The sequence below is a fragment of the Pinus tabuliformis genome, chromosome 3_2 (genome assembly GCF_031772625.1).
Source record: "Pinus tabuliformis cultivar Carrire ecotype Pingquan chromosome 3_2, CPIR1, whole genome shotgun sequence".
Classification (NCBI taxonomy): domain Eukaryota; kingdom Viridiplantae; phylum Streptophyta; class Pinopsida; order Pinales; family Pinaceae; genus Pinus; species Pinus tabuliformis.
The window spans coordinates 1035395247-1035416880 of NC_142302.1; the positions used below are offsets into that span (position 1 = coordinate 1035395247).

The 21634-nt window shown below is 38.5% G+C and overlaps 1 protein-coding gene across 2 annotated transcripts in view; it reads right to left on the reverse strand.

Moving 5' to 3' along the window:
• Positions 1 to 21634, reverse strand: part of EMB3012 (embryo defective 3012) — a 382712-nt gene that overhangs the window by 317265 nt on the left and 43813 nt on the right. For both annotated transcript variants that reach the window (XM_089417406.1, XM_089417405.1), the window contains exons 3-4: positions 10587 to 10762; positions 10245 to 10461 (exon numbers count right to left, since the gene is read on the reverse strand). In XM_089417406.1, the coding sequence (XP_089273532.1) occupies positions 10245 to 10461; positions 10587 to 10762 (393 nt within the window). The remainder of the gene's footprint in view (positions 1 to 10244; positions 10462 to 10586; positions 10763 to 21634) is intronic.

Here is a 21634-nt window from a genome sequence, read left to right on the forward strand (position 1 = left end):
GAGGAATTTTGATGACGAGGACCCAATAACTTGGATACTACAGATGGAGCAGTTCTTTAATCTACACACTGTGCACAACACACAAAATGTACGCATTGCATCTTTATATTTAGAACCCAATCAATTTGTATAGTATCGATGGCTTTGTTCTCATAAAGCACTAGTCACTTAGACAATTTTTATGGAGGCATTGATAGCACATTATGAGGATACAAAAAGCAATACTTTCTTTAACCAAATGATAAATCTCAAACAAAAGGGTTCGGTTAGGGATTAATTGAGGACTTACAGAGATTGAATGTCAAGGTAACTAATATTCTAGAGTAGCCTCTAATTGATGTCTTCATAGGGACTTTAAAGGATAGCATCCAACATGAGGTTCTCCTTTGGGAACCTAAGTCATTAGAGAATGCATTCATGATGGCAAGAAAAGTTGAAAGCAAAATTATGGCAACAAGGAGATCTACCACTCACAACTATAAAGATGCAAGTGTTGTTGTTCCTAGCTTCCCACAACCTACAAGGTTGACACAACAACTGGAGGAAAAAAGAGCAAAAGGGCTTTGTTATAGCTGTGATAACAAATACACTAGAGGTCATAAGTGTGCTAAGAAGAAATCAGTTTACATAAATTGTGAAAAGGAGGAAGAAAAGGAACAAAAAACATCAAAACAAGAAGATATACACCAAGAACCAATCCCAGGGGCTAAAAAAGAAGAAATGAATCCAACCATATCTTGTAATGCATTGGCGAGAATTACCAGTGCTCAAACTCTCATCAGAAAAAGGATATATCAAGAAGAAAAAGGTAATCATGCTGGTTGATTCAGGTAGTACTCATAATTTTATTCATTGTAAGATAGCCAAGGATTTGAATTGTTTTCTACACCCAACACCAAAGTGTCAAGTGATGGTTGCAAATGGAAGAACTATAAATTGCTCAGGGAAGTGTCATAATATCAATCTAACTATGGGGGAATACGTATTGAACAATCCAATGCTTGTCATTCCAATGGGTGGTGTGGATGTTGTATTAGGAGTCCAATGGTTACAATCTTTGGGGGCGATAGCTTTTCAATTTCAAGAATTTTTCTTGATTTTTTTCTCGGAAGGAAAAGAAATTGAATTAAGGGGTATCGCAGGGAAACCTAAGAAGATAATTAGCTCTAATGACATGACAAATCTTTTGAAGAAGGAAAAATGGGGGGGGCGGAGGGTGTAATTACACAATTATGTTCACTAGATGTTGAAATGTCTTAATCATCCATTTCTCCAAATCTCCAAAGAGTCCTTAACAATCATTCCAAGGTATTTGAGACTCCCAAAGTTCTCCCACCTATTTGCGAACATGATCATGTTATTCATTTGATTCCAAGTGTTCCTCCAAACATTAGACCTTACAGATATCCTTGTACCCAAAAGAGTGAAAGTGAACATATGGCTACAGAAATGCTAGAGGCGTGTATAATTCAACCTAGCCAAAGTTCTTCCTCTTCTTTAGTGGCATTGGTGCACAAGAAGGATGGATCATGGTGTATGTGTCCAAATTATAGAGAGCTCAACAAGCTCACTACTAAAGATAAGTTTCCCATTCTTGTCATTGATGAATTGTTGGATGAACTACATGGAGCAATTTACATCACAAAGCTGGATCTTCATCAGTATATCACCAAATTAGAATGAAGATAGAAGACATTCTGATAATGAACTCATGAAGGTCATTATGAATTTTTGGTCATGTCTTTTGGCCTTAGTAATGCACCTTCCACATTTCAAAGTTTGATGAATCCCACTTTCAAACCCTTGGAAAAATTGTGTTACTATTTTTTGATGATATATTAATCTATAGCAAGTCTTGGTAAGATCATGTTCAACAAGTTGACAGAGTGCTCAAACTATCAGATATATATCCACCAATCTAAGCATGCTTCAAACATTCAACCTTTTTACGAAGAGATCCTACACAATCACAACCCCAATCAGTAATAAACCTTCAAACATATATACAAGTAAACACAAATCTTCGGGGTCCTCAATCATTCTAATGCTACTTATATCACCATCAAGTTATCCATATACAACTTGTCGGAAGCTTTTTTTCTTTCACTTCTTTAGTGGCACCAAATACAGCCTCAGTACTTCTTGTGTTTGCAAATCCACCTATAGTACCTCTTTCATTCATTCTTCGGTCTCATTCTTTCTTCAAGGTATTTATTATGACTGTCATAATATGCCCTCCCTCTTAACTAGGGAGATATACCCTTTCTTCTAGCCAAGCTCCCTCTCAACTCAACAGCTTCTTGCTTTTATAACATTGGAGAGACTTCAATCTTTCAAGGCTTTTGGGAACATCATAGCAAAAAGGTCATCTTAGTCATTATCATTATTATACCTTCCTTCATCATGTTCATCTTTATTATCATCTTCAATTATGAACATCTTCAACACCTTGAAGATTATGTACCTACAAAACTTTAATAGCAAGTACAACCAAATACAAATATACAAAAGCATGAAGTCAACTATATCATAATCATGTCATTACAATGGAAGCATCAAAACATTCAAGCTTTAGACATCAAATACCTAAACCTAGTTAGGTTCATAATTAACAAGGGTCATATCTTATATACTAGACTTCAACATCTTGCTAGGGTTTTGTCATAAACCCTAGACTCCGTCTTCGAGACATAAAGCCTTAGATATCAACAACTCAATCAAGATATCAATCCAATCATAGTATTATACATCTAAGGTTTCAACAATATGCTTTTAGAATTTCATGACAAATTCTACTAGGGTTTTGTTATATACCCTAGATTTCATTAATAAAACTAAATCACCAATAATCAAGTTAGCATACTCGAATATACATATCTCGAGTTTCATTATCATGCACTAGCATCTCATATCAATATCTACTAGGTAACCCCTAGATACAAACATCGAAATTAGATATACAACAATTTAATTATACTAGGGTTTCAACCATACAGAAGAATATACAACTAGGGTTTCATTCCTAGGATCGTATTATAACTATTAAAAGGGTTTTGTTCATAAACCCTAATTCACCAAACCCTAAAAATATAGGGTTTCATTATATAACCTAGACATTAATAGCAAACCCTAAAGAACTAGGGTTTTTACCACGACATTACCAAAATCCTAAACTTCAAAAGAGTATGATTTCATTATATGTTCTAGACTTTATCAACAACCCCTAAGAAGAATAGGGTTTCATAATCGACATTGACATACCCTTAGCATCAAGAGGTTGGGGTTTTACAGTGAACCCTAAAGGTTAGGGTTTCACAAAAATGATCAAATAACAAGAGATAGTATAAGGGTCCATTCAATCTAATGATTATTCACTCTAACAAGAATCTCTATGATTCAAAACCCTAGATATAAAGATGTTAGTAATGTAAAGCAAATTTCAAAATAAGAATGATCATACCTTTAGTATGAAGAAAACTTTGCAACAATCTTGTACTTTAAGACATACCTTGAGTTGTTCTTTAACAAACCTTGTAAAGTATCATTCTAAAAGGTTTCCTTTGCAATAGAGCTTCATTCATGACTCAAATCTTTGCTTTGAAGTTTCCTCAATAACCTTTGTGTATTCTGCAAGCTTCCCTACCAAAGAAAATATAAAGAAAAAGGTTTTGAGTATGCAAAACAAACAAATATCGATGTGAGGAGGAAACCAAACATGAAAGATGAAACAAAGAACAATATACTTATCTTTTGGTAAAATGGTGAAGGCTCCCTCTTAATCTAGTCTTTCTGAGGGATACCTACAACTTAAACAATCCAAAAAAATTCTAACAAGATATATTATATCTACAAACTCTAGAAATCAAAACATAAAAGAAAACATTACAAAACTTAAAGTAGAAGGATATGCAAGGGATAGTATCCCTAAGAGTCTTTAGAAAATAAGTCTTTGACTTCAGATTCTTCAGTCTTGTTTTTCTTGGGTGGAGCTTCATCGACAACATTTGCATGTTCTCTTTCTTCTTATTTCTTGGGTTTTCAAGACATTGACATTTGTAGTGTCCCATCTCATGACAATTGTAACATTCAATTTTTGATGTGAAGTGTTGTTTTCTTCATCTTCCTTTTTGTCACTTACTAATGAAATGTGAGCTTCTTGAATGCATGCATTCCACATTTGTTCAAATGTTGGTGTATCTTTCCAAATGGTAATTCCTAATGCAAAAGAGCTCCAGGATTTTGGTAGACCTAGTAGTGCAAGAATCACGAGTTCTTTCTTTCGTACAACTTCATCAATAGCATGGAGTTCATCTCTTATTCTAGAGATCCTTACAAAGTAGGATGATACAGTGTCATCTTTTGTCATCTTTATTGTTCTTGGTTCATTATTGAGACTAGCTATTTGACCAAGTTTTTGATGGTAAATAACTTAGAGAGGGCTTCATAAATTTCTTGAGCATAGTCTATACTGGATATGTATGGCATTAGATTGTCCTTCACTCCATCTACTATTAGATTCATGGTAAGGATATCAGTTTTCCTGTACTTTTCCTTTCTTGCATCATTTGTAGGTTTCTTAACTTTTCCTTGAGCAAAAACCAGAACTTTATGCTTAGCAAGAATAAGATCCATTCTCTTCTTCGATGCCCTGTAGTTGGAGGCTCCTTCTAGCTTATTTTTTGTCTTATTGAGGTTGTCATATCTCCTTTACTTGATACAGATAGCATGTTTTACTTCCTATATGATCATTTCCTTAATGATCTTCTTTTGTTCCTTCCTTCTTAACCCTTCTTTCAATAGACCTTCAAGTTGCCTTTTTCTTTCCTCGTTCACCTTAGCTCTGATACCATGTTAGAAAATCAGAAAGGAAGAAAGATTCTCTTATGTTGATAATTATTTGTGATATTCTTGTAGTCTTATTAACTTTCTTTATGTTGTTCTTTTATCTTCTTTTTATCAAGCAATCATCAAATCAAAAGATGAAGATCAACGACACTAGATATAGGCACTTAGCCAAGGCTAAAACCCCTCTATAGGGGAAAACCCATTCAAACTCTTCCGCTAATAGATTCAAATCAAGTTGAGACAAACCAAGGCATTAGACCTTACCAAAAGACCTTCCTCCCCCACCAAGTCAGGCTTCCAAGATGATTATGCAAACTTCAGTGGTCTCCTCTTGCCTCCTAGCTTCAACCCAGCAACAACACATAATTTTCAGCCCCCAGCTTTTAAAATTTCAGCCCCAATGCAGATATGAAATTTTGGCCTCCCCAGTAGCTTCAAAATTTCACATGGGTGAGTCAAAGAGAGAGAAAAACACTTTCTTTTACTTGACAAATGTCTCCTCCTTCGCTAGGGTTTTCTCCTCCTTAAGGATTTTCGCTCTCTTTTCTTTCTCGAGCTACTGCAAATCGAACTTGCTTGAGATGTGCTCCAAATGAGGTTGATTTTTTGCCTTTATATAGTGGATTTTGCCTCCCAATTAGGCCAACTTGTCATCCTTGAGGCCGACTTGGTGGAGGAGGCCTAAATGACTTATTTGACACTAAAATAAATTTCCTTCTTAATTGACAAAGCCCACAAAGGGTCTTTTACATGATGACAAGGACAAGGACTCTTCACATAAACCCTAAAATCCTACAATGGAGGCTTTGACCCAAAAATCATTGACCCAAGCATTAAACCCATGCTCTAATAAGTCAATTTGTTAAGAAAGATTCTTCGGCGAAAATCACATGGAATATCATTTGTTGACGCGTTTCAAACCAACTAGTGTGGTTCATCGTCAGGACAAGCTGAAGCAACAGATCCAGCTTAGCATGATAAATAGTTTGAGCAGAGACTCCAACGGCTAAATTAACGGCTAATTTTGACCTTAGGCCAGGTCAAATTCTTATTTACTATTTTTAAGGAAATCAGTTGAATTCGGTAAAGAGGATGGTTATAAAAAGGGAATCTGTCTACGGCTAAATTAACGGCTAATTTTGACCTTAGGCCAGGTCAAATTCTTATTTACTATTTTTAAGGAAATCAGTTGAATTCGGTAAAGAGGATGGTTATAAAAAGGGAATCTGTCTATTTATTTAAATTAAATATATATATATATATAAAAGGTAGGATTAAATGGTTGGTTTGATAGTATATTTATTTATTTATTTTATTCAATTTATAAAATAATTATTATTGGTATTCTACATATATATATATTTTGATTAAAATATATATATATGTAGAATACGAATAATAATTATTTTATAAATTGAATAAAATAAATAAATAAATATACTATCAAACCAACCATTTAATCCTACCTTTTATATATATATATATATATATATATATATATATCTTTTAATTTAAATAAATAAATAGATTCCCTTTTTATAACCATCCTCTTTACCGAATTCAACTGATTTCCTTAAAAATAGTAAATAAGAATTTGACCTGGCCTAAGGTCAAAATTAGCCGTTAATTTAGCCGTTGGAGTCTCTGCTCAAACTATTTATCATGCTAAGCTGGATCTGTTGCTTCAACTTGTCCTGACGATGAACCACACTAGTTGGTTCGAAACGCGTCGACAAATGATATTCCATGTGATTTTCGCCGAAGAATCTTTCTTAACTTGATATGGATCACAGAAGCTTAAACTCTATTAGTCAATTTGTTTTACAATAAAAAAAAAATCTTTATTTTGACAAATACATTACATTATGACTCAGTTGATTGGGAAAAACTTGAGTGTAATATGTTACTTTGCATGACCTAACTATTAATTTAAAGTTTTCTCTGTCTAAAATTTAGGCACATTTGTGTGTTTTAGTTAATTAGCTAGGTTAAAGTTAATTTGAGACTATTAACAGATCTAATGTGTGTGTGCATTGAGTCTAGTGCCCAAAATATATTGTATCAAAGCTCTTGAAAACTCTGAAGGAGAGATTTGAGATCACTAGGGTTGGGAAGAGCAAATTTCTTCTTTTGATAGCGGCAAAATTATTTTTAATTTTGCAACTGGGATTTTGTGGCCAATGTCTATTTCTGAGATCACATCATTGAGTAATTTGCGATATGAAGACACTTTGGATGGGGCCATTAACTTCAATCCCTTGAAGGACTGAATAACCTTAATTTAAAAATGAATAGTATGTAGAATTTTGTGAACATAGACATTCAGGTCCCTTTAAATCCAAACGCAAGCGATTTTTTGAGGAGGGAGAAGCTCAACTAGACTATAGCACAAAGGAGGAAGAGTGCAAGACGATTTTGAGGGATTCCAAAAGGCCAAATTGTTGAAGCAAGAGGTTGATTTGTTGAAGAGACCAATTTGTTAGGGCCAAATTTCTTGAGGCGCAGAGGTTGTGTGATGGGAAGGCATAGGGTCAAGTTATTGGTGAAGAGGTGGGCCAAATTCTCCAAGCCAAAATTCTTCAAGGGCTAATTTCTAGTGGGCTGAAATCTTCTAGTGGGGCCAAGTTGCAGGTTCCTTGTAATCTTTGTGAAACCCTAATTTTCTTGAGGTTAAATTAATGAAGGAGAATTGTTGTGGGTGTTTATCTATTGTAATGTGTGATTTCTCTAATTTTATTTCCACTACATATAAACTTTTGGAAGTTAAAATACCAGTGATTTTATTTTTCAACAATTCAGAATTTATTTGGTTAATAAAATAAATTGTTGGGAATAAATAATTGTTGTGAGAAAATAAATCTAGGCTGGTATTAGGATATTTAACAAATCATCTAAGTTCTAACCTCTAAGTCTTGCTGGGGAAACCTCCCTTGTGGGGATAATATCCAAACACAAAATAGTAGGGGAGAAGCCTCTGAGGTGACAGCGATGGCTAATCTCATTGTTGCCCTAGACCCAGAATGCCTAGTGAGGCTTTGCACTAGGCTGCTGGATTTTGTGATCACAATTCCCAAATTCAAAACTCAAAACAAACATCATAGAAACAACTTTCAAACTTTCTTATTTGATTCTTACCAAGTTCAAAGTCCCAATTGCATTTGAATAAATCCCCTCAAGACTCACAACATGCATCAAAAAAACAAGTTTCAAAATTTTTTGATCTGATTCTAACCAAGTACAGAGACAACTTCAAAGTTCCAAATGAATTCCCAAACATGTTCCCCCAAGTATGCTTCCAACTTTCCATCATCTTAGAAAAATCAACATCTTTCATGCAAGTCCACAAATTAAAAATCGTGTTATTACCTAGACAGATAAGATACATAGGATCATCATGATGAGTAGCCTACTTTGTGTTGTTACCTAAAGGGATAAGATACATATAATCTGTTGGCATTATGGCTAAAGTGTTGTCCTTGATGGCAACCCATTCAGGTGATAGATCACAGTACTTCAAGTCAGCAGCAGAGATTGATGATCAGCTATCAAATATTGAAGAAAATAAAGGGTACGCAGGTACACCTTGCATAAGGTGCGTACACGCGGGTCAGTGTTACATAAAGTGCGTACATACCCGCAGTTATCCCGTTCAGGAGGTGCGTACCCCAGTGCACACATTTCAAGGCAAAGAAATTCACATGTGGGGTTTTCTTATGTTTTACTCTTGGTATTTAGCCGACGGTATTGTGTTATTATGGTGTCGGCTCGTGGTATTGATCCATGATTTAAGGAAGAGCTTTCCTATATAAAGCAAAGGAGATCATTTGGCTTGGGCATGTTTTTGGTTGAATATCTTATGAGGGCTAGATCTGGTCTAGATCTAAATAAGGCGAATCTACTGATGGACCGAGATCTCTTCGGCGCATGTTCAGATCTGTAGATCTGACTGTCTGGGTTATTTCTGAAATCTTGAAATCATCTATGCCCAAAGGTACGCAGGTACAGTGAGAGAAAAGTGCGTACATACGCAGGAACGAAGCGTTTCAGGTGCGCCGGTACGCAGGCATAGAAGGGTTTCAGGTGCGCCGGTACGCAGGCACAGAAGGGTTTCAGGTGCGCCGGTACGCAGGCACAGAAGGGTTTCAAGTGCGCCGGTACGCAGGCACAGAAGGGTTGCAGATGCGGAGGTCCACAGGCAGTTCAATGGACTCAGAGCGAGGTACGCAGGCTAGCGGTTGAGCAGGGTGCGTACGTAAGCAGGCGAGCAGTTGAGCAGGGTGCGTACTGTAAGCAGGCAATCAGTTGAGCAGGGTGAGTACTGTAAGCAGGCCAGCAGTTGAGCAGGGTGCTTACGTAAGCAGGCGAGCAGTTGAGCAGGGTGCTTACTCCTCTTAAAATCTTTGTTTATCATTGTTGTGTTCTGGGTTTGGTCCTATTATTGTTGATCTGGTTACTACAGTTGACTGGGTGATTCTCTTATACTTGATGATTATTTGATGCTTATGGATCCAGTTTGAAAATTTATGAAAAGTGGTCCTTGTAAGAAAAGAAGTAGGGGGTTGTAGCTCCATTCCAGGAGAGACTGGAAAACGAGAGAGAGAGTTGTAGCTCTCTGCAGGTTGCAGTCTGCGTACTGGTAAAGGACTGCACCAGTACAAAACCATTGTAAAAGGAGTTTCTAATTTGAAAGAAGATAGAGACATATTGCAGCAGGTGGTTTTCACTCACATTGGGTTTCCACCTTACATCTTGTGTTCTTTGGTGTGACTATCTGTTTTCTTTTGTTCATGCTCATTATTTTATGGTACTGACATGCAAAAATAATTCAAAGAACAAATAAAGAAGATTTATTAAAAGAATTAGATAAAACTGATTCACCCCCCCTCTCAGTATTATTTCCAACATAATCCTCATGGTGAGTAACCTAATTTTAAGCTTATGTCATAAGTGATGTTGAAAGGAACAGAGAAAAGAGAAGTGATGTTGAAAGGAACAGAGAGAAGAGAAGGGAGAGCTATTTCTCATTCTCTGTAGTAATAAATTCAGTTAGATATTTAGTTTATCCAAATGTAAGACAACATGATCATTATATAAACTATCATGCCATTGCTTATTTAACTTTTAGTGGGCTGCTTTTTAATTAAATCCATAAAAAGATAATATTCTTCCCTTTCAAATTCATGAAGAATGCCAAAATATGTCCTGCAGAAGCTGCCATCCTCAACAACAATATGCATCAATATATGAACCAACGGTCTACAGCATTTACCGTTAAAAAAATTTGAATCCCAACAGCAGGCACACAAGTACAACCAATTGATCATTTTCTTTTCCTTTTTTTGATGTATCAATATCCAGATTTCAGAATTTTTGCAAGAGAAATAAGGATTCGAAGTGACCTTCATGCTTATTCCGACGAAGGACTTTTAGTGTATAATGAACGCGGGTACCAATAATGACAAACACAGGAGATGGAGGCTCAAGAGACATGGCTTCTGCCACAGTCAAAACAATTGTATCTGATAAGTGTTCAAGTTCTGGTTCGGCTAAACGTACAGCTACACTTTCGCGGCCAATATCAATTCCTCTTATGACATAGAGATCTGAACCAACACCCTACATTAAAAGAAAACCCAATGACATTGAAGAACACTGCATCAGTACAAATATACACAAGAACATGCACAAACAACATTAACTTTCACAAGGTAAAAAGGAATCAATTACAAGGATTTACTTACACTTTCCTCAAGACCAATTCGAGTAGCAATATCTCCACAAAAACCTCCACAGTCACTTAAATGAGTGTCCATTAGTGGAACATGAACAAGCCGATGAGGTATCACATCACTTGTTGAACCTACAGGCACTAGTTGCCATGTGAACCTCAAACCCACTAAGGATGAAAAAACATTGTCTGCATGTCCAGATCACTATGTCAGCAATGTACAACACATATTTTGTCTACAACATGCATTGATGTCCAACAAAATGCAGCTAAACCGAACTAGCATGAAATAATAATGATTTGAACAATTCACAATAATTATTACATTTGAAGAATGGCAAACTAGAAAACGAGTAACAAAAAAATGTGGCCATGTTTAACGAAGAGCTTCTTCCAAATGAAAAAACCTTAAATAAGGTTCAGCATTTTCCTGATTACTAAAATAGAAAATAAGCTTCAAGTTCTCCAACAAGGTATTATAAATTTGAGAGAAAATGCCTCTCAATTGGATGCTAAATTCAGGCACAATTTCAGTCTGAGGTTAGATTATAAAGGAATTTAAGTTATCAGCATCTTAATGCTTGAACAATGAGCTTAAACAGCATAAACATTGTCCTTTGGAGAGACAATGATTTGGTTGCATCAGTGGCCAAATGATTGTGATGATAGTGAAGATCAACCCCAAAAGGCGCGGTGGGCACAAAACAAAGATCTTGTGGAAGACTAAAAAGGCCTAGTTTTTTGCCATATGTAGTCAGTACTCTTTACAGGTCAAGGCAGGCTCAAAAGGCCTGGTTTTTCAACGTAAGTTTATTGTATTAATAAAATGCAGAAAAGAGGTGTTTATTGCAGGACAAACCAAATTTTGCATCAATAGTAGATGGGCTCAATTTTTCAGCCATTTTTTATTTTAATCACGATAGTGAGTGTGAATGATCAAGTGGACGATGGCTCAACATGCTTACATTCAACCATTACTGATATAAGTCTTGAGGTTAGCTTTATTACTCAAGTTGTGGCTTCAAAAAAGAGGTACGCAGTGCATAGAGAACATATCAAGAAGTGGAGTTGTGAACCATAATCTGTTGTTGATCAGTTGGTCAACTCAGAGGCAAGTTGTCTACAATTTCTAAGACTTGCTTGGTCCAGATAAATTAGTTATGTTTTAGGACAACCAGTTGTCCAAGGCAACCATTAAGAGAGGGTATTACAATACATATTATATTAGTCATAATATGATCTTCAGGAAAATTTATAACATAATAAAGTCATGTGATAAAGTTATGACGATTAATTAAGCAAATATGTCAACATGTTAATAATTAGATAGTAGGGGTTACATAATGACATTGCTCACGTTAAGAGACATGCTTATGTACATACCAGCAATATAATAATTCTGAATCCCCTCTCTCTGATCTGGATATTTGCAAATCTGCTACTGTGTACACATGTTTTCTAATAGGTTATTCGCAATTTTCCTCCCTGCATTACTTCTCATTGTCACACTACGAGTTATTAAAACAAATAATTTAGTTATGCATTTCACTTGCCACTTTTCTCAAGGACAATTCACACTAAACAAGCAATGACAAACCCCTAACACCTTGCCTATGTGTTGAATGTTTGAATAATCTCCTTTACAAAGTGGTCTACTCAATCACTTGTAATTAAGTGAGCAACCAAACCAAATGACAATACATTCATAGATAAATTTAGTGGCATTTGGCATTTTATTGTACAGAAATGTTATGGCATCTGGCAATTTAGTCAATTACAAAATGGCCACCAAAGTTAATCTTTTTCACTAGTTTGTGGGATGGTAGATAGGACCATTAAAATCCAGTTCTTGAAAATTTCCTATGACAAGGATGAAGGAGCATCAAATCCTTAGCCAATGTTCTGCCTACGCTCAAGCAAGTCTTGTAAGTCTTCACCCATTATTTAGCATTTGACCACTGAAGTATACTTGAAGACTTAAAGACACCACGCCCAAGGATATGTTAGAAAGTTCTTGTACCATCAGAGTTCAGAGATGATCAGAGTTTTTAAGCTTTTTCTTCTTGTTCTTCTTCTTCTATATTGTACTCGGATTCCGCAAGCCCTACGGGGATGTAAAGTGATGTCAGTATGATGAATTGAATCATGTAATACACCGAGTTAACTTGGGACATTGTCATCAAGTGACCCCACTCTGGGGAGTATTTTTTACATGGTTAATTATTGGTACTTTTTAACACTTAATAATTAATTGAGTTTTTTCTCCCAAATATAAGTCGGAGTGTGTCCTAGTGTATAGTGTCCTTGATGGCGAGGCCTTGGGTGAGTCATAGTGTCTAAAGTCATTGTATATTACCATACTAAATCACTCGTAAAGTTTCGCTATTCTTCTTCTATATTGTACTCGAATTCCGCAAGCCCTATGAGGATGTTGTAAAGTGATGTCAACATGATGAATTGAGTCATGTAATAGACCAAGTTAACTTGGGACATTGTCATCAAGTGAGCACACTCTGGGAAGTTTTTTTTACTTGGTTGATTATTGGTACTTTTTAACACTTCATAATTAATTGAGCTTTTTCTCCCAGATATAACCCCGAAGTCGGAGTGTGTCTTAGTGCCCTAGTGTCTAGTGTCCTTGATGGCGAGGCCTTGGGTGAGTCCTAGTGTCTAGAGTCATTGTATATTACCATACTAAATCACTTGTAAATTTTCACGGAATTTGATTAGGTCTAGGGGTCATTTTTTTTAAATTTCCCACAGGAAGGAAATTTTAATAAATTCTAATTGTAAATTGTAACAAGTGATATCTAGAGATATTGTATGAGGTATGTGTGCTCAAAATTACACCTCTACACCTCAACTTTCTACTAAGGCACACTTTGAGGAGTAAAAAATTAGTTGTAGACCCTCAAAACCCGCTTTTTGTAAGTCTATGGGAAAATATAGCAATAAAATAGCCCATAAATAAATCAAATGGAGAAAAATAAGAGAACTCCAGGTGACAAAATGACTTGGAAATTATCTCAAGTCAAAAGGCAAGTAAAGAGGCAGTCAAATGGTGATTGGGCATATGACATCATCAAGAGATTGAGCACATGGGAAAATCAAATTCCCTGCTACACTTGTGGAATTCGATTTAGTGACTGTTATCGCTCAATCTAGCTGGGATCCTAGGAGGGCTTCCAAAGGGGCAACTATTAGACCAAGTGGCAACAAAGGGACAAAGACACATTGTTACCTCAGTTAATGTCCCCTGCTCTTTGCAGACTTTCACCTATAGGAGGAGTCCCGACATTAGGGCAATCACTATGAATGATATATCAATGATGTAGAGGTAATGATTTCAAGAGCTTATTCAAAAGAGAGACTCAGATGATAGGGGATGCTTGCTTTAGAAGCAAGAAGCATGGCTCTCCAAGAAGGGCTACAAGGAGAAGCCTAGACCTAGGGATGAGATATTGCTTGATACGGGATACCCAAGACCTAAGATTCCTATGATAAAAGGGTTCCTAAGATGATCCTTGTGAAATTGGAGTGATAAAGGGGTGTAGGACCTGTTACCCATCACTTGTGGGTAGTATATATAAGAGAAAAAAATTCTCCTAGATAGTCCTCAGCCGACAGCCCCCAGATAGCTCGATGTGCCATTTTCTCCGCCAACTGAGCTAGCCATGTGATCCCTCGCCGATCTGTTATGAATGTATGTTTGAAGGTGAACCTCCCGACCCCAAAGTATGACTTTTCATTGGTTTGGTTGAGTAATTTTGTTTACTTTCCATGGGAACTTTTGGGCATGGATTGGTGGGGGGATTCAACAGAAAGAGTGGGTTGGGTTTGTATTCTTGTCTCCACTGCCTGATTCCGTGGCTACCCTTGTATCCTAGTCTCGTGGGATCTCCTTTGTCGGCCATTGGCTTCAAGGTTGGCACTACATGGGAAATCCCAAATTTGGTTGTGTGGTCCCACTTCCCGACACCATATACATCACCCCTTTCCACTCATTTTAACCCCATTCATCATTTTTCCTATCCAGGTCGATATGTGTCCACGAGGTCCACATAGGGTTAGCCTCCCCCTCCGCTTGTCCACACCTTCGGTCGGGCCTAGAATGATGCCCCGGAGGTTGATCCAACTAAAAAGAAAAATAAAAAAACATAATTTGGCCACTCTCAACAAGAAAGGTACCATAAAATGCAAAAGATGGTCGGGACACACAAATTTAGCACATGGGAAAAAGCCAAACATGAGCTCTACCCCTTATCCATGGCCATCACCATGGTTCCTAGGGGCCCTAAATGAGCCCCCTTCATCATTAAGGAACCCATGATCGTCCCAACCCCTGGTGGGAAATGAACTGCCCCCCCTTAAGGGGGTATACACTGCTACATATTACACATCATGCTCTCATCCCCTAGAGCCCGAGCAGTTATAAAGAAAAAACAATCAAAGGCAAAAGACATCTGAAGAAGGGTGGAAAAACAAAGGCTGGGGTAATTCATGTACTGCAATTTACTCCCTCCTACACTCATATACCCAAGTGTGGGCTTCCCCTATTATAGCTACCCTTGCACCTTAAGGTGTGGACTGAATGATTCCCCTAATCACCACTCCATTCCATTATTATATCATTTGCCACCTACCACTTGAGGGATGTACCATGTACATGTCACCCTCTTTAGAGGTTGAAACCACCTAATAGGATCCTTGGTTGACCCCCCATTGAGCTTGGAGACACTTGTACATGCCAAAGCCTGCTATGGAAGGGCATGTCACCATGAAGTGCCCCATTGATCCCATGACTTGTAAGCTTTATTACTTAATTATTCTAATGACTTGTTGTATTGGAGGGCAAATGGATGCATTGGATCTTATACAAGATTGCACGTGGGTTTTCTTTTGGGGCTTGATCTCCCTATACGGGTCCTAGCCCTCCGAGGGCCACATTGGCACTTGTAGGGTGAGCGTTGAGAGCCATGGCCCTCCACTATTGCAGGGCTTCATGGATCCCCAGCAGCACTCACCGATTGCTCATGTTCCACCTTTGGGATGAGGATGATGCACTTGGTTCACCATGCCCTACCGGCTCCACAGTTGCACCATGCACTTGGCATATGTTCCAAGGTCCAAAGGATATCTCCCGCTGCAGAGGGAGGGATTATGTCATTGCTCCAACCCTTACAGATGGTCTACAGTCATATTTGATCCATTTGAAGACCCATGAGGATGCCCTTGTGCCCCACGCCCACTTGGGAGCACCACAAGTTCTTGTTTGGAAAACAAGGGGCCAACCCCTTGTCCACTATGTTTGGAGTCCATTTCTACATCATGGCACCCCTTGGACTTCATTAGGCCTCCTCAAAGGCCCAACGACTCACTTTGTTGATCATTCGACCCTCTTGAGAGGCTTATCTTTACATTATTGAGCTATTTGGTGGGCTTGTCACCAAAAGTATTATTATTGTGCAAATTATTTTATTTTAGGGGCTCAATTAGGCCAATTTAGATAAATCGAACTCATTAGAGAGTGTATAAATACAAGTGAGATGATTCATTTTGATCATCATCACTTCCATTGGGTTATTTGCTTTTGTGAGATTTTCGCTATCCCTTTTGGAGGATGATTTTGGATGTTATGGATGAATTTTGATGTTTGGATATTTCTCTCTTGTCTTGAGCTTCATTATTGGCATAATTTCATGATTGGATATACTCTTTTGTACATGTAAGTGCTCTCTTCATGCTTATTCTTGTTATTTACTTCGTCACATGAATGTTGCTAGGATTTTCACTACACAAGTATGAAATTTACTGCTTTTCTATACGAATTATTGGAAATTGTGATCTTTTATAGCATTGCATCATGTCATGAGCCATGCACGAATGAGTGAATGTTCCTAGGGATAATTTGTGATAAATACATCTCGATAAGTCATCAATTCTTGCAAATCGAAGTATAAAGTCCTTGAAGCAATTGCTCTCATGCCCTAATGCTAGGCAAAGTTGTTTTAAGGCCTCCTTGATTGGGTGAACTCTTTCCAAACCATAAATTCTCCGTAATTCCACCTCTCCCAAAGGACAAGGCATTAATTCTCCCTAAGTGATCACTTTCAATGCTTATTCCTTTTCACCTCCCTCTTTTTCTAGGCCTGACCTACATAGGTCACATAGAGCATCAATTATCTCACAATCTAGCCATCCAAACACTTCGATTTTTGGTCCACAACTGCATTGCGGTTTGCTCTAGAGGCCCTTCAAATTTGAAGCAAAGCTGACAGTGGGATCTCGATAGTGTTCTAGGATCTCTTCCGCAACTGAACAAACCCTCTTCTGACAACTCACACTGAGGTCTCTGGCTATTCACACTAGTTGTAGTAGCCTTCTCTGTAGATAATTCAGCCTCCCCTCACCTATATCTCTGAGACTACAACACTTGTATGATGCTACCATATCCATCAAAATCTAACAATGTATACTTCTATTAGGGTCGTGATCTCATTAGTAGCATGAATGGGATGGCAGATCCATCAAATGGATGCCAACATGACATTCATTAATGACGAGTTGGAGGAGGAAGTGCACATTGAACAATCGGAGGGTTTTGTTGTACACAACGGTGAAACCCACGTGTGTAGGTTGAAGAGAGCTTTGTACGGGCTCAAGCAGGCTCCCAAGGCATGGACTTCCTGAAGAGCGAGGCGGATGTGAACCTCCACTACTTGGTGGTCGAGGGTGATGTGCTCATTCTTGTCTTATACGTGGGCGACATGTTTCTTACCGGTTCACTAAGTTGATTTGGGGTAGCATCGGATGTGCTCTAGCCACGAAAATTGGTGGAGAGGCTAAGGCACATGAGATTCCAATACCCAGAAAGGGTTTGGGCAGATTCTAAACAGTTTGGGAAATATTAAAATAATTAATATTTTTAATTGAGTCCCTAAGTCTAAACTTAGGGAAAATAAAATATTGATGTGAATTAATATAAAACTGTGTTAGAATGGTCCAAAAGTCATGGACCGAGCCAGATCTAATCTTAGTCGTTGATTAGGGACTTAATCGCGACCGTTGATTTGTCAACGAGAAAAGTATAATAGGAGGCTTGAGGGTCACTTGGAGAACACACCAAGAGATCAAGATTTCGACTTTCTGGGGCTGGGTTTGCTGAGAAAGTTGAGGTTGCAGTTGAGGGGCAGTGAATACAGAAGCAGAGAGGCAAAGATAGTGTCGGGAGGATCAGCGGAACAGCCGAGAAAGCTGACGCAGAGGGCAGAAGCCGAAACTGTCGGGAACTGCCAAAGCCAGGAAAGCTGACGCAGAGGGCAGAAGCCGAAACTGTCGAGAACAACCAGAACTGCCGGGAACTGCCGGAATAGCCGAGAAAGCTGACGTAGAGGGCAAAAGCAGGAACTGTCGGGAACAGTCGGAACTGCCAAAATTGTCGAGAAAGCTAACGGAGAGGGCAGAAGAGGCTGACACTAGGGTTTTTTGTGGGGTAGATTGGAGCTGAGGTGCTGCCGGAGTGTTTATCCGGGGTTTCAGCCGAAGCATCTGTCTCCGAAGGAGAGGTACTACTACCGAGAGTTTTCTCTGTTGGGTATGCCGAATTTGGCACCCAGATTGTATTCTGAAACTACTTAATAAATCAAACCCTCAAATAGCTGCACTGGTTTTCCTGCATTGGGTTTTTTTGGGGACATTAGTCCAAAAATAACGGTGTCATTTGTGTGCTTGTTTCTGTTTCTTTCAATTGATGATCAGTAATGTGTTGAGCATGTACTTGTGTTTATTTTCAATATTTACATGGTAAATTTCTTGTTAATTAATCAGAACAAGTAGGAAGGAATAAATCAGAAAGTACATGGAGGGTTTCTAACGGGTTAGGCTTAGAAATTCCAACACACTAGGGCTCACAGAGGAGTGCGAGAGAAGATCTTGCAATTGAGTTCGGGGTGAAGGATTTGGGGCTCATTCACTACTTTCTAGGCATGGAGGTGTGTCAAACAGATGGTTAGATTTTTCTTGGGCAAGGGAAATATTAGATCAAAATCCTAAGGAAATTCGGGATGTAGGACTGCAAGGCCATGTCTACACCCATGATCAAGAATTAGAGGAAGGTAGACGCATCCAGGCAGAAGGATGTCGACCCCACCTTATATAGGCAGTTGATTGGCTCTCTCATGTATTTGGTAAACACTAGGCCAAATATATCATATGTAGTAAACACTCTCAGTCAATTCATGTTGGAACCAAAGAGAGTGCATTGGCCAGCAGCTAAGCATGTGCTAAGATATTTGCACGGTACTATCGATTATGGGATCAGGGATACTCAAGTTGATGGCATTAGGTTCGTTGGATATACTGATGCAAACTGGGCAAGTAATACAGTGGATCGAAAAAGCACTTCAGAGTGTTGCTTCAGCATGGGATCAAGAGTTGTTTCTTGGTATAGAAGGAAGTAGAGGTATGTGGCATTGAGTTCTGCAAAGGCAGGCTACATAGCAGTGAGCATGGCTATGTGCGAGGCTATATGGCTTCGGAAGTTGCTAGTAGCCTTGTTTGGTCAAAGGGTTGAGATGACAACAATACACTGCAACAACCAAAGTTGCATCAAGTTGTCATAGAATCCAGTGTTTCACGACAGTTCCAAGCATATAGACATCAGATACCACTTCATGGGATTATGTGTAGTGTAAGATTGATCAGCTACAGTATATACCCACAGATGAGCAGGTAGCAAATATATTGCCAAAGGCTTTGGGAAGGCGAGATTCATCTTCTTTAGAAACAAGATGGGTGTTGTGCAGAACACCTTCCTCTCTAAGAGGGAGTGTTAGTTTATGTAGCTCGAACAGGTGTTCTAGTCTCATATTATGTCTATGAGGCTAAGGAACACAATGGATTAGTTTTCTCCAACGCCCAGAAAAAAGTTTCTAAAAAAAAGTACCTTAAGGCTTAATTAGAATTAATTAGCCATATTATTAATTTTCCTAAGTACAACTTAGGGAAATGGCTTAATTAATTAGGATTAACTAAGGTAAATTGATTTTACTATAGTGGCTTCTAGAAAAGCTATTTTTAGAAGTCAAGATGATTTTAGTCGTCGATTGACATTAGATCATGGCCATTGATTGTTCAACGAGAGATTATAAAAGGAAATCAATGGGCCTTTAGAGAACACATCAGTGAGAGATTTAGAGAGATTTGCAGTGATAGAAAGGGCGCAATGATAATGTGAGAGCACCAACAGATTGAGATCAACAATGATTGGAGAAAGGATTGCCGAATAGATTCTTAACAACAATTTCCAGAGATTATTGGAGATCGATTTTTCTACAAAGAGGTTGAGTTTCCCAGAGGTGTGAGTTGCTTCAGAGAGGCCGAGTTGTTGTAGCAAGAAGATAATTTGCCAAAGTGATCAATTTGTACAAGGAGGCCAACTTTGCCAGTGGGATTCGAGTTCCAGGGAGGTCGCGTTGATTTTCCAACATTGCGAGTTTGCCAAAGATGGATCGAGTGCCAGGGTCGCACGTGTGGCCGATTCAGTGAGATAGAGGGAGGCCAAATCGGTTCAGAGGGGCCAAATTGTCTCTAAGGACCCAAATCAACTTGCAAAAGTGACTAGAATAATTTTCTAAAGGTTTGCTAATTTATGGCAAATAGTTGTAATTTCTCATCACAGATTTTGTTGAAGAATTAATAAAAATACTATCAGGAGAAAATTCAATCCAAAGGCATGTTATTCATCCATCAAGACGATTTTGGCACTTGCAGATCAGATGGGGTGGAAGATCTTTCAGATGGATGTGAAGACAACATTCCTCAATGGCGTGGTTGAGAAAGAGATTTATATGGAGCAGACAGAGGGGTTTGAGACCTGTAGCAGAGACACTCATGTTTGTTTGCTTAAGAGAGCTCTTTATGGGCTCAAACAAGCACCGAGATCATGGTACACTCGCATTGACAGCTAACTTCGGGGGTTGAGCTTCACTAAGAGTGAGGGGGATGCCAACCTGTACTACATCACGGTTGGAGGGCTTTCGCTCATTCTATTGCTCTATGTTGATGATCTTATTTTGATTGTAGCAAATATCTTGATCTAGGCTAGCAAGGCAAATCTTGCAAGAGAGTTGGAGATGATGGGCATAGGACTTATGCACTATTTCCTTAGGATCAAGGTATGGCAAGGTGATGGGCAAATCGTCTTGGAGCAGGGGGGTACACTACAGAGATACTCAAGAGGTTTCATATACAGGATTGCAGACCCATGACCATGCCTCTAGTCCCAAACTGGGGAAAGGTGGAAGCTAGCAAAGCAAAGCAAGTAGATGCTACATTCGACAGACCTCACATATGTTTTGCAATGAACTAGTTGAGCCAGTTCATGATGGAGCTTACTAGAGTCCATTGGGTTGTTGCCAAGCATATTTTGAGGTATCTCAAGGCACAACAGATTATGGATTATGGTATAGACAGGTTGACGGATAGAGGCTTGATGGATTCAAAGATGTAGATTGAATAGGGAGCTCTTCAGATCGGAAGAGTACTTCAAGTTGCGTCTTCGGTATTAGGTTAGCAGTTGTTTCCTGGTTCAATAGGAAGCAGGGATTAGTAGCACTCAATTCAGCACAGGTCAAGTACATGGCTGCCAGTTTAGCAACATGTGAATTTATCTGGATGAGGAAGTTGCTTGTGGGACTTCTCAGGTAGAGGATGGAGCCCACTCTCATAATCAGAGTTGCATTAAGAATCCAATGTTTCATGATCACTCCAAGCATATCGAGATCGAGTATCATCATCTTAGGGATTGTGTGCAGAAAGGGACAGGGAAGCTACCGTATATTCCAACAAATGAGCAAGTTGCAGATATTTTGACAAAGGCCTTAGTAAAAGACAAGTCCATGTTTTTCAGAGATAAGTTGGGAGTTGTACAGAATCCCTTCCTCGCTAATACGAACTCTTGAAAACATAGCGAATAAAGGTCTTTCGGCTTGTGCCTTAGCCAGTGAAGACCACGAATTAGTCTTTTTCTCACGAGTGTGAATTCATGACATAGACTTCAGT